This window comes from Ostrinia furnacalis, unplaced genomic scaffold (assembly GCF_004193835.3).
Source record: "Ostrinia furnacalis isolate ACB-3 unplaced genomic scaffold, ASM419383v2 OfSCF1409, whole genome shotgun sequence".
NCBI classification, from domain to species: Eukaryota; Metazoa; Arthropoda; class Insecta; order Lepidoptera; family Crambidae; genus Ostrinia; species Ostrinia furnacalis.
This window is the reverse complement of record NW_021131648.1, coordinates 533573-547606: the sequence shown is the minus strand read 5'-3', so window position 1 is coordinate 547606 and position 14034 is coordinate 533573. Positions and strand designations below refer to the sequence as shown.

Here is a 14034-nt window from a genome sequence, read left to right as displayed (position 1 = left end):
GTAGGGTGATGATCGCCAAGAACCAGTATCTCAGGTTCGATTCCTGGTCGGGTCATTCATGCCGGAACACGTCTGATTTTGTTTAATGCCTTCAATGGTGCGTATTTGAAGCACACTGGTTTCGCCAATGTGTACAGTGAAATTTAAAGATTGCCCGGTGATAATAATACATTATTATCACCGGGCAATCTTTAAATTGGTAACAGCTAATGACGTTCAGTTTTTTCTCGCTTCGTAATGAGAGGCGTTTAAAAACATATTAACTAAATGCTGTTTAAGTTATATAGACAAAACTATTTTCAATTTGTATGACGAATATGCAATTATAATTGACACAATGAGGTATTGTGTTGTTACATGTAACATTAGCTGTTACCCAAAAGTTTACACATCCCAGCTCGGCCGGAGATGGGATTGAGACAAACACCCGACGGCCTTTCGTTCGTTACTTTGAGCGGAACGTTCCAGGGATGTCTTCAAAGCCTTATTTTATAGATACTACCAAACTATGAAACTACTGATACTTATTAGGTCAAAATTAAAAAAAAAAAACTATAGGCGTTAAGTACCCTAGGTTACAGATGTCTCTTTAGAAATCAAGAGAATCTTCCTATCCTACACGAAAGAAAACAACAGTTTGTTGGGACATTGTCAGCAGTCACCATTCTTCTTTCTTACGTTCGAGAGCCGGCGGGAAAAAGGAGTCGTGAAGAGGTTTTGAGATGATGATGATGATAAGTAAGTAATACCTACGTACGTAGGTGAGTTACGTTTATCAAAGCTTTAGTTTAACTTGGCTTACGACATTTTGGCGATCCCTGACAATAACAAAAGTATAAGAGTTTCTTTTCTCTATCTCTATGACCCAATGGGAGATAGTCATTGCTATAAGGAATGAGACCTGCATTTTCAGCGTAGTCCTTTTAATTTATTCAGTACACATACCATCATCACATCATTTGCTATAGTTGCCAACCCTACTGAGCCGCAGCTTGAAACCACGCCACGCTAAAGTTTGTGCGAACGAACTCCAATATTACGTGCTAGTCAGATGGATTTGAAAACGTCTTTGCGGGACTGCAATTTAAGTCGCCGCGTTTGAATGAAGTTTCCTCCGTTTTATAAGGCCAGCTGCTGCGGTCTGAGGGTTTTATCCTTTTATCTAGGAACATAATAAACTTGTATGGGTTCCCACCCATACAAGTTTAAAGAGTTAACAAAAAAAAACTAATAAGAATTTTCTATTCAACATGAAAAAGTGTTTTAAAAAGATGATCATAGTGGTTGAACTAAAAAATCATTATGCCTCTCCAATCAGAGTCATGGTCCTCTATTATCCTGGGTTCGATTCCTAGACGAGTGCAGTTTGTTTTGTTACACGCATTATGATGTTACAGAATACGGATCATAATATTGCCTTTTAGGACTCATAAACCCCCAGCTACTTTGGTGGTTATGTATTTACTTAATGCTTCAACGGTTTTTGAAACAGTGAAACGCGTGGCAGTTTTTCCGTGGCAGACTTTCAAGGTGTTGTGATTCCTGACCCGACCACGACATCAAACGGAGTTTTTAAGCGAACGAGTGAAGCTGCGGGCAAAAACTAGACAATTTGTCTTCCTAAACCTAATGGATGTAGGTAATATAGCCTGACCAGGAACATAAAAACCCTCGCCATGTTGCGGAAAATTAATGGTACTAATTTCTTTTAATGGCAACAGTAACTGAAAACTTCATTGACATGTCACCTTGCATGTCAGTCTATTGCTGTCAAAGTGTAAACAAACTTTATTTTAAATGTGCGCAATTGATTTTGTGAATTAAATTGCTAAAATCTTTTTATAGTCGTGAAAGAAAAGTGGTTCACAATGTGTTAAAGTATTTGTCGAAGAGAAATACTAAGGGTTCGGACAATATTTTCATTGAATAATGTTTCCGACAAAGGTTGTCAAATTGACTGACATGTTTATCGTATAGTACAGTCAACTATGAAAATTAGCTGTGGTTTGTTTCAACTACCTATTTTAAAGTTTTTTGTCACTTTGTAAGTATTGAATTTTATGGAATTGGGAAAGAAGTACCGAGTTTGAAGCGTTCATGAGCAGACATTGTAGTTGAATATTCAAGTTCAGAATTTGATTATTTATGAATAATAATAAAATCGTACTTGCTCGATTGATGCTTTCATTTAATTTATTTAAACCAGTTTACCTATAATATAATATGTTTTTGTTAATTTATGAAAATATTAAATTAGCCTATAATCCTGAATCCTGATACATAAAGTTAGCCTATTAATTTAATACAAGTACGACTGTACCCAGTGTTGCACTATCAAATGCAATTGAAGCGCCTCTATGCCAGGGTTTTTATGTTCCTGGTCAGGCTATACTTACTATGCTTAAATAATCACTATGCTTTTGCTATTATTAAGTAAAAAAAAAACTAAAGTCAATGTCAGCAAATGTCAAAAGTGACACATTGATTGTTTTCAAAACAATACATTTTCGGTTTTGTAAAAATATAAAAAAACTTAATAGATATTCAATAAAAACGGATTTTCTAAATACGTGATCTTGTAAATAATACATTATGGTTTCTAATCCAGATGAAAAACCAGCCGAAGTGAATGTGCAGCAAGCAGCTAGAGCAAAATTACGTGAAAACTTTCTAAGCGCGTTGTGTGAACTACAAGGTAAATTTAGAAACCACAAAAACACTAGGAAAATGTTAGTTGAGATTAGACGAGGCCTTGTAGAACATAGAAGTAGTTTCCTGAAGTAATAATAGCATAATCGTGCCTTAAAGCTTAGTACCATCAGTACACAATGTGTGCTGTTTTTCATACAAAAGAGTACTTTTGACAGTTTAACTGCTGCAAAAATTTACAGTAACAGCAACTAAAAATTTTTTCTTAATAAATATTTATCTAAGTTCATTTCATAAGTTGCCATGCAAGTAGTAATATTATTATTGTTCAGAAAATTATAAACATGCTGAAATAAAAATTGTTTTAAATTCCATGTTTTATTTCAGGTAAATCCGTCAGTATCCTCACATATGAGCAGTCTACCCTCGAAGCTACATTCTCTGCGTGGAAGCCAGATGGTTCCGAGCTCCTTGTTAAAGACATGATGACTCCTGCTTCTTATAAAGTCCCTTCTGCGATTTTACGGACACCAGATTTAATAGCAATAGAATTCACAGAACCTGTGCAGTTACCATGATAAAGTTTAAAATTAAGTTATCTTATGTATAAAATATGTGTAAGCGGTTACTTTTTTGAATACATCAGTTTTTCCTAAATAATATAATATAACATGCTTTTATTCCTATTTTGAGTTACTTAAACATTTCACAATCTTTGTTAAAATGGCATAGTATTTTGATTACAAAGAAGTCTGAATTTTATTATGCAGCTTTGTTTTCTTAAAATTACTGTACTGAATAGATTTTTGGAGTGAGTCGATAAACACAGACCATTACTGACAGCTACAGAGAAAAAATAAGAAACTATAATTTGAGTTGGTGATATCAAGAACTGCATGGAAACTGTAAAATATGAAATTAGCAATTTACATAAATGTAATGTTTGGAGTCTTACTATTACAGTGGTTAAGAGTATGACGTATTCTATGTTACAAACATTAACTGAAATACCTCATCTCATCATATATTTTTCTGGAACTTTAAAGCTTTGCTTATTTGAAAATTAAATAAAATTGTGCCTTTTACAACTTGAGTTTAAAAGTGTACTTGAAATGGTCTTTTAAATTGATCTTAAAAGAGGTGTAGATCTTTTTTTAAGTAACATTAATTTATTATACACCTTTACAAAAGTATAAAAAACACGTATGTATGTATTCAAAACGCGACGCAAGTACGTTTACACTAACCAACAATGTTTGTATTACATTTACGAAATTAATCTAACGGCACTTTATCACCCAGTGCCGTATGTATAAGGGGATCCGACAAATATTATTCATTTGCTCAAGATTGGATCGTAAGCAGGTAATCCCGATATCCGCGTGAGATCGTTCTTCTAATTGAATTTTTTCCGCTTATTCCATTGGCGCGTGATTAGGGCTGTTAAAGGATGATGGGCACAAATGTATGGAAAGTGGTACCCGCTCCAATAGCCATAACCAATATATATATTTTAAAAGGCCTTTAGATGTAGGAAAATGTTTGCTATGGGGCCAGTTCTAAATCACGTTTTGAAAGCAGTAAGTAATTCGTGAACGTCAGAATGGCGGGTGTATGGTCACAGAAATGAATAATATAAATATGAATTTTTAATACCTGAGGTGTACCTTTATGTACCTTTAGTTATTAATTTTGTACTTCCCTAATACGGGAACAATTTAAATTACAAAATGAGCCGCCAACCTGATATCAGGTTGGCGGGTGTATGCTGAAATTGGACGAAACAGGTAAGTTATGGTTTTCTTATATTTACCATTATTTAGTACCTCAAATGTACCTCACAAATATATTATGATAAACCAAATGCGACGAATAATTAACGAGAAAATAGATACGAAAATTTTGATGTCCACCATTTTTTTGATGGCCACCATTTCTTTTAACAAGTTAGAAAGTTGACACTGACACAGATAATACATACCATACAGATATTTTTTAAGTCTGTTTTTTATGGCATGCACACTTGTGCATTTGCCAATGCCAATACTTTCCTAAAATCTAAAAGTATTGATAGTAGCGCCCTATTTTCTCGTTAATTATTCGTCGCATTTGGTTTATCATAATATATTTGTGAGGTACATTTGAGGTACTAAATAATGGTAAATATAAGAAAACCATAACTTACCTGTTTCGTCCAATTTCAGCATACACCCGCCAACCTGATATCAGGTTGGCGGCTCATTTTGTAATTTAAATTGTTCCCGTATTAGGGAAGTACAAAATTAATAACTAAAGGTACATAAAGGTACACCTCAGGTATTAAAAATTCATATTTATATTATTCATTTCTGTGACCATACACCCGCCATTCTGACGTTCACAGTAATTCCACTAAGTATTATAATGAAAGTATAACACCTTTTATATACCTTTATGAGGTCGTCGGTCCATCTTGTGGGTGGACTTATTGGGTCTTGTGGGTTAATTCGCTTTAGCAACCCATAATAAAACCCTTAAGAAGTAATAAAACTTTAACCCCTTTATTAATAAAAGTTACACCCTAGTTGAACTCTGGCTTAAATTGTCATTTGGTGTCAATCCAAGGTTCTTCCTAGGTGTAACTTTTTATTAATAAGGGGGTAGTACTTCTATAAATAAAAATATTTATTTCACAATTATCCCCATCAATAATTATAGAGTTAAGGAAGGATGCTGGAGCAGTAAACCCTTCCTGCCTCGCATAACCTAAGTACCATACGATGGACACGATGATACTTCTTCTTCTTCTTCCTCGGTCCCTCACTGATGAGGATCGTGACCACAGATAGTGTTCCTCCACAGGCTACGGTCATAAGCTGTGTGGACCGCACGATGCAAACTCCCGCCCACCGTCTTCCTCACCGCGTCCGACCATTTCGTCGGTGTCCTGCCCCGAGCGCGTCCCCCTTCATACTGTATGATACTTGGGTTACACAAAAAGTATCTTTATCTTCGAACGCAACCAGATCTGAGGCTGGTGGCCATAGTAAATGTTGTTCGTCTTGGTAAGACCTTTCAAATGACACTACAAACATAACTATTGGAGCCGGGTACCATTCTACAAAAAAATATGTATATCTTCGTACACAACCAGATCTGAGGCTGGTGATCATAGTAAAAGTTGTTCATCTTGGTAAGACCTTTCAAACGATACTAGACACATATCTATTGGAGCCGGGTACCATTTTGCCCATTGTCCTTTGGATCACAAGAAACAAAGATAGGATTAGTGAATTGATCAGATAGGTTTATTATAGATTCTCATTAAGTTTATCAGCCAGGTTTACCGTTGATTTATTACTTAAAATAAAAACGATATAATTTTCAGTCTTTGGGCTTGTATTAACAGACTTCAAAAAAGGAGGAGGTCTAATTCGTCTAGGTAAGTAGGTACTGTGTTTTTTTCTTGTTTGCGGAGCCAAAAACATTTTTTTTAGATAAATAAAATATCGTAAATATAAGTAAGTAGCACTGCATTTTGGACAGCCCTGGATAATTCTATTTATATCGGTTCCAAAGAAAAAGCGGAAAATGCACAGATTGGCGCCCGAGATACGTCGCTGGCAGGGTCATCAATTAAATCGGTAATTGTCTTTTTTAGACAGTTTTCTTGCGAACGGTGACCGCTAACTCACTGTTTTTATATGGACAGTCTTAATACCTTCTTATTTATTAATAGGTTCTATTCTCTCATCAGGTTTTACACTCGTAACTAAGTAAGTACTAGTGATATTATTTTATTTGTTCCTGAACTTGCATACTTAAAGGTTACATGCTGTGTGCGTATATGAAATTCGAGAGATTGGTGGTTAGTCAGTGTAACTTTTTTCACGTTTTACACAGTTGTAAAAAAGTTGCTCTAGGACTTGCTACTAATTTGCAACCTACCTATTTAAAATACTCGTTCCTGTGTTGTAGCTGCATACGTTTTCCCAATATTTATTTTGTCTCGTTGCATATTTCATTCAGCACGTAAATAAACCTCATTTGTATTCAGGCTGCGATCTTTTCGCTTCTCCAGGTGACGAGGGCGCCCGATAATAAGTACCTACGACAGAGGCACACTCGAAAATTAATTGCGAAGTATAATTAATTTCTTAATTGGTACGGCTCATTGAAATTTTCGTAATTAAGACATAATTTTGTGTTTTTTGGGAATCTTTTGAATAAAAATGGGCTAATAGAGGTTCTTAATCTAATCTTATCTTATCTACTAATATCATAAATGCGAAAGTTTGTATGAATGTCTGGATGTTAACATGTTTGTTACTCTTTCACGCAAAAACTACTGAACGGATTTTGATGAAACTTTACAGTATTATTGTTAATAACCCAGTATAACATATAGGCTATAATTTATGACGATCTGTGACAAACTAAATTTCACGCGGGTGAAGCCACGGGCAAAAGCTAGTTTACTATAAAAATGTAAATGATCATGGGTCTTATAAGAACTTTCAGTCACTCACCTTGCTATGGAAATTCGTTAGTTGGATGATTTATCATATTTTTGAAAAGGTTTTCAGGGAATTTTATTTAAGTAGGTTAGGTACCTTACTTAGGTAGGTACTCCTATCTATCTACCCATAGATCTGCGCTAATAAATTCGGCCAATTTTAAAATAATTTAACTTTATTATTAAGAATAACTAAAACAGATCTGGGGGCACGGCAGTACCCCCACCAAGTCGAGCAAAAAAGCGGCACGGCCGTACCATCCTTTTCTCGAAGCAATTCAGGCCATTTTCGACCGCCTGTAACTTCGTTGTGGATAAAACTAGAAGGCTGAATTTTCATTAGCTATGCAGGCATTGTAAAGACACGGTATATTTAAAATTTCATTCAATTTGAACCAGTAGTTTAAGAATTATAACGGGTCAAAGTTACTTAATTTTGTCACTCACTGACTCACTGACTCACCGATCATCAAAATTCTAAGGCACTTCTAGCAGACCTAGAAGCTTCAAATTTGGAATATAAGTAGTGTTTGGTGTATGAATCAAGGAAAAACTAAAATATTTGGGGGCACGGTAGTGCAACCGCCAAGTCGAGTAAAATTTTTCAATTTCGGTCCAGTTTTCTAGATACATAACTGCTGTCTACAAAATACAAAAAGAAATGAGATCCCATCAAAAACAATACTTGTCAAAAAAACCAAGTCTCGCAACTCAGTTGTTCTACGGTAAAAAGTTGTGAGATCCATGTAATACCAAGTCCAGGCCAGGAAATCTTTAACGTTTTACATAAATATATTGACTTGGCCATCGCATGAAAACACGTGTAAATTAAATTATTTAGTGCAATGGCCAAGTCAATAATTTATGTAAAACGTTAAAGATTTCCTGGCCTGGACTTGGTATTACATGGATCTCACAACTTTTTACCGTAGAACAACTGAGTTGCGAGACTTGGTTTTTTTGACAAGTATTGTTTTTGATGGGATATAGGTTTCGGGAAATAAGTTGTAGGAGAGAAATCGGCGTCAATTTTATTTCGGCTATCGAAAGACCTCCAAATAATCTTCAGTTTCTATTGGTGCGTACTATGATTATATCTCTCTTTAGGAATCCGCAATACCCATATTTGTGCCAGAAATAGCTCGCTCAAATCACACATCAAAGAAAAGTTGTACTTTTGATACCTACTCTCTGTATAAATCAGTAGCGAGAGGCCGCAAGCCCTGGCATAAACCTGTTGCTCAATCGATTCGCTCCGGCCCTTGAGCCCAGCCGATCCCGGCCTTCATAATATCTCGTAATGTTATTGAAAAGGTACCCCAAACATCAATGTTTAAAATGTATAGCGTAGGTACATAGCTATAAGGCCGATTTTGCGTTATCTTTTGTATCGGACTTATTTTTTAATAAGCTGCCAGTCTTCAAAAAATTGCAAGCAAGATTCTCAACTAACACGCATGAAAACTTGAGTTTTTTATTGAAGAAGAAATGTCGCAGAAGTATTTCACATTTCCACACAAACTTCAATTTCAACGTTCAAGTTCTTTTCCCATCTATTTTTTTTACGAATTTTCGTTGATCTTATACATTCGCATAGTCGCATTTTCATAAAATTATTACACAGAAAGTTACTCGCCAACCAGTAAAGAAATGTGAATCAATAAAAGGAGCAAATTATGGTAATGTATGCAAAAGCCGAGCTTGCCTGATCATATTATTTGCCTGGCAATGCACTTAAACAGGAAAGTGTGAAGTTAGGAAATAGGTAAGTTTTTTATCATATATTACGTGATTTAAATAGGATTAAGTATCTCAGATATAATTTTTAAAGTTCCCTGAAAGAGAAACTGTTACGTAGTCACCTCTTTTTGAGATGAAAAGTGCTTCTTAAGTTCAGTAACCTGATATTAAAATAAAAGTAGACACAAAGGCTTCTCAAAACCCCTACCTACCTAATTAAGGCTGTGTACACACGCGCATGAAAATGTAATGGAGCGGGAATGAGTCGCCTTAGCTAAGCTAACGAACCTTGCTTATCGCGTTTTTCTGCCTATTTTTTACTCTGGAAGTTAATTCAGATGGAAAGTGTAAAAAAAGAGTAACACATCTGAATTGCCTGTTTAAATATTCTATTGCGTGTTTATTTTGTTCGGGAATCTGTATTGACGTGGATAAATCCGGTGAGTGGAATAACAGTTCGTGCAATCGGTTAAATATAGTTAAGGTCAGAGTTCACCCATTGCACATTTCAAACGAAGTGATATATCTGAAAAAATATGGAAAAGGGCTTGTATGTTACCTACACTCGTATATCTAATACGTAGTTAAAGGAAAACTGCGAGCGCTATAAATATCAATATTCTGGACAAATGAGAAATGTACGAGAGCTTAAGACACGATTAGTAAGTTCTTAGTTTAGTTACGTAGCTGACTAAAGGATTAGACGGTTTTAAAAAGAAATGTTAGGTAAGTAGGTGCCTACTGTTTTAATTTTTACTCGCCTTTATTGTACCGAGAAAATGTCTTTATCAGCGGTAGTTACAATAAGAGCCATACTAATTATTTCTCAAGTTGGAGAGGAAACGATAAATTAACCGGAGCAAGTTTTTCAGACTGAGCAAATTGAGAGGCACTAACCGAGTCCCGAGAGCTTTAATTTAACACTTTAGTGGCCGAGCTTTCTCGAATCACGAACAAATCGTGTGAGAAAACTTTGCTAAGAATTTCACTTTAAAATTTAGTCCCGTAACAGTAAGATTCGATGTACGATGGTTAGCATGCATGCTAACTCTACACTCAAGTAGGTATTTTTTGTCAATATATCATAGTCACACCATGTTTCTTCTCTTTCTTTTTATGTATACGAACCAAATAGGTAAATGATTTTATTATCCACTACGAGGAAGCTCTTGGCCTGTATCTCACCTGATGATCTTTTTTTCTTTACCAACACAAATGTAATTTTAACGGTATTAGTTTTGACAAAAATAAACCTAAGCTTTTCTGACATTTTTAATTATCAGTATAACCTTAAAAGAGAAAAGTTATAAACTACGTGTACTTTGTAGCACCTTTGTGCTTTGATGTGTTACGATTTAGCTACGACGCTACAAACTACCTGCTACGGGGAAACTACTACGAAATCTTTGCTACGAGAATATAAATGTTTGATCAACATTGGGAAAACAAGAGCGACAACGTAACAATATAAATAACTTTAAGGCTGGGTTGCACCATCTTACTTTAACATTGACAAACGTAAAAATCTGTCGAACACCATACAAAAAGCAGCGGTTATCGTCATAGTTACCGTTAAAGTTAGGTGGTGGAACTCAGCCTAAGAATAACTTTTCTGAACTTGGGACAGACAGACACGTGTCAATTTCAGTCTAAAAGTCTTGTTCTCCAGTCCGTGAACTCAAAGGTGCCGCGTTTTAGCTCGTTGCGACACCCGAGAGCCTTAATTCAACAGTTAAGTATAGTGACTGAGTTTTCTTTGATCACTCGCTACTTGTGGCAAAGAAATTGTAATTTCAGACAGAATGAGTAGAGATAAAATGAACCATTTTATCTCTACTCATTCTGTCTTGTTCTGTTCTGTCGTTCTGTCGGTGGTTATTTGAAATTCTAATTGAACTGATTGTAATGAAAATTGAAGATGTAAAAAAATATATTTCAAAGTTGAAGATGAAACTAAAGTCACAAAAACTGAATAATTTATTATTGTCATTATTCTATCCGAAAACAAACCGCTACCATCCCGATAACCATACCATATCTTGCACACCCTTTTTGTTAATTTTTTTTATTTATATATTTATTTTTCTATTGTTTACTATTGTTGCTTTTCGTAACGGCACATGGGAAGGGTTAAAGTTTTTAGAGCCTTTAATACGGGGAGAAACGTCCCTTTACTGCATAAATCAGACGGCAAACGTTCACCAATAGATTTCTTATTTTCACTCAAAGATTTTAACTTCCATGTATAGTTTTAATTTTGTATCGGGTTTATTTTGTAAATAACCTTTATTTTACTCAGTTTTTTACTTCAGTTGGTTAACGACTTAATAATACGATGCCATTTTACTCCCCATTTTAAAGTCTCACGGATTTCCTTCCCGATAAGGTATAAAGTAAGGCATAAGGTCGCCGCTGACGCTCGTTCATGCCCCGATGGCCCGGTGCCGAGATTTTATGTGTATTTTAGTGCAGGTTCACGCGAGCGATAAATTTTTCCACGCGTCACCGTGGTGCTTACGTAGATACTGGGTCGTGGGCTGATAATCCTGTCACATTGTATACAGGCGTAGAAAACACTGTGAAGTTAGTCCCTATCGCTAATAAGTAGTTTCTTAACGAGCCTGTACCTCTAGTACGAAAAACTTTCGAGTTCGTTTCGTTTGCGTATTCAGTGTCATCGAAAAATTTTGTATGAAAAATTAAACAGCGCCCCCTATATTATAGCCGCCCTAGGGGGCGCTGTTTAATTTTTCATACAAAATTTTTCGATGACACTTTGAATACGCAACGAAACGAACTCGAAAGTTTTTCCTACTAGAGGTACTGAAATCAATATTATTATTATGTGCTTACGTGGACAATTTACTTCGTTCATGGAAAAATGCACGTATTTTTCATTCGTATTTTTACAGTTAACTGCAAAGCTTAATAGACATAATGATGCGCAAAAATAAGCCTTATCCTTTAAAAAATAAAATAATAAACTAAAAATATCACGTTTAAAAATAAATAAGATACGAGTATCGTTAAATTGTTCTATACCTAGTAGAGCTTATTAAAAAAATATTGTTAACAAAGTTACCCTGTCCCTTTACCCTGTAACTGTAAATAAATATACGAAATAGTAATCTCTACCATATTAAGTTATGAAAGTAATATTATCGTTATAATCATTGTTACTTATAGTTATCCTTGCTGTATAATGGTGTTGATTGCGATCGGCGATCAGTCGCTAATATCGGTAATAGTGTAGCCGACCTGAGGGAGGCATAATTGTGTTTGCTCTGTTAATGGAGTCTCGAAGATCGCTCAGTGAATAAGCACCGGCCACAGTTCACAAACGTGTTGATTAATTGACTGACGTTCGATTGATTTATCGATTAAAGGGTTGAAATATAGAGGCAACATTAAGGCTATTGATTTCTAGCTTAAATTGTTATTTGGTTGCGGTAACTTACAAAGTGGACAGACGACCTCATAAAGATAGAAGGAATGCAGGTCGCTACCAACCGATCAATAAGGAAATCATCGTAAGCCTATGTTCAGTAGTCGACGTCATATCTGAAATGATGATAATGATGAATTGAAAAGCAAAGTTTGTCATTATTTGCCAGACTAATGACTTGATTCAGGCTAGAAGCAAAATCAAGGCTCGTTCTAATTCAAAGTCAGTCAATACCCAAAAGCAGATCCCATAGTAGCCGAATTTTGTTGCACTTGAAAGTACATATATTACAGAATACTCTATCTATAATCTACTTGTGCTTTATCTAAGTACTTTAATATTAATAAACTATGAATAATTTGCTTGTAGTGAAGTAGAATACCTATTATACTATCGTCTGCTTCGCTGCAATATAAGTAATTTAAACGTGCGCCAACGTGGCTCAGACAATCTCGTTTGCTCAATGTGCCGTTAAGGCGGCGCTCGTTACACAGAATGGCCAGCCTAGTTTTTAGTTTGTGATTTTTCAGCCCATTTTATGTGCAATAAGTACATAATTTTATGTAATTTCAGATAAGTACACAGTTTTCTTCATGTGAGCGGAGCAGGTGGCTAAACATTATTTATTCTAAGACAACTTTTATTATCAGTACACAACTTTCGAAATATTTGTGGTAAACTTCTCCCCTAGAGAATATTTTTTTATGTTTTGTAATTATACATTTTAGGTAACTCTTTGTATCCAAATGGCTTTTTTCCTGAAGTAATTAGTACCTACGAAAATATTCTAATACCTTTAACAAGTTGATTAAAAATTTACTTTTTACAATGTAGTTTTATAGAGCGAATCACAGATTTAAATTTTCCTAGATGTCCCTTTGTCCCTTAACCCTTTTCCGCGAATTAAAGAAGGAAAGAGACGTAGCCATTTTAAGCTTAATAGAGATGGTGCGCAGCTCTGGATAGAGCCCAATTTGCCAGATATGGCCATCGAGTTTAAACAGCAATTCCTGCGCGGCGCCACCGAGGCTCGGCCCTCTCGTTACCTCCAGTCTGGAATGGTCAGTTCCAATATAGCCGTGCGTTTTTACAATTGCAATGACTCGTGAGGTTGCGCTGTGCACTCACAAGTCTGAATCGCTGGTATTTCTGATTCCGTATCATACTCAGACAATCTTTATTAGTGAAACTAGAGAGCAGATGTTTGATGAGTGTGATACGAAATCAAAGGTATAGATATATACAGTGTGTCCGGGCATGTAGGGATCAAACTTTAAGGGCGTAATCTATGGACAATTTTATCGATGAAAATACTTCAAATTTGGGGCCTGACCCATTTCTCGAAAAATTACATCGATTTAAGTTTTTAATTTTTAGTTTACACCTCTTCTTTAAAAAACAAGTGAAAGCGTGGGTAGCTTAACATTAATAGGCAAATTTTTTATATCATGCGATAGCCAATAAAATTATCTATTAGTAGAAGAAGAAAGCAGACACAAGTTTCATACATTTTATGGGAGTAACGGTTTCCATAGTAATCGGAATAGGTTGTGTGATTCTTTCAGGCAGTGCATTTTCGCATGTCGCGTGCGCTATGGACACCGCTGGAAAGGGGTATCTTTGTTCAACAATTACGTCAAAACTAATAGACGTAGACTAATAAATTTACATTCGTTTTGTAGAATAGCTCAAATACTAAAAATAC

The 14034-nt window shown here is 35.4% G+C and overlaps 1 protein-coding gene across 1 annotated transcript; it reads left to right on the top strand.

Annotated features, from left to right (window-relative positions):
* Window positions 1-2479: 2479 nt before the first annotated feature.
* On the top strand, window positions 2480-3771 carry LOC114352597 (uncharacterized). Its single transcript, XM_028304249.1, has 2 exons — window positions 2480-2695; window positions 3037-3771. Exons 1-2 carry the CDS (start codon window positions 2593-2595, stop codon window positions 3225-3227), a joined length of 294 nt encoding a protein of 97 aa, XP_028160050.1. The 5' UTR covers window positions 2480-2592; the 3' UTR covers window positions 3228-3771.
* The last annotated feature ends 10263 nt before the right edge of the window (window positions 3772-14034 follow it).

Coding starts and splice junctions, on each gene's coding strand:
- LOC114352597 (XM_028304249.1), top strand. CDS start 2,593: ATGGTTTCTAATCCAGATGAAAAACCAGCCGAAGTGAATGTGCAGCAA. Junction 2,696..3,036: donor CGCGTTGTGTGAACTACAAG/GTAAATTTAGAA, acceptor GTTTTATTTCAG/GTAAATCCGTCAGTATCCTC.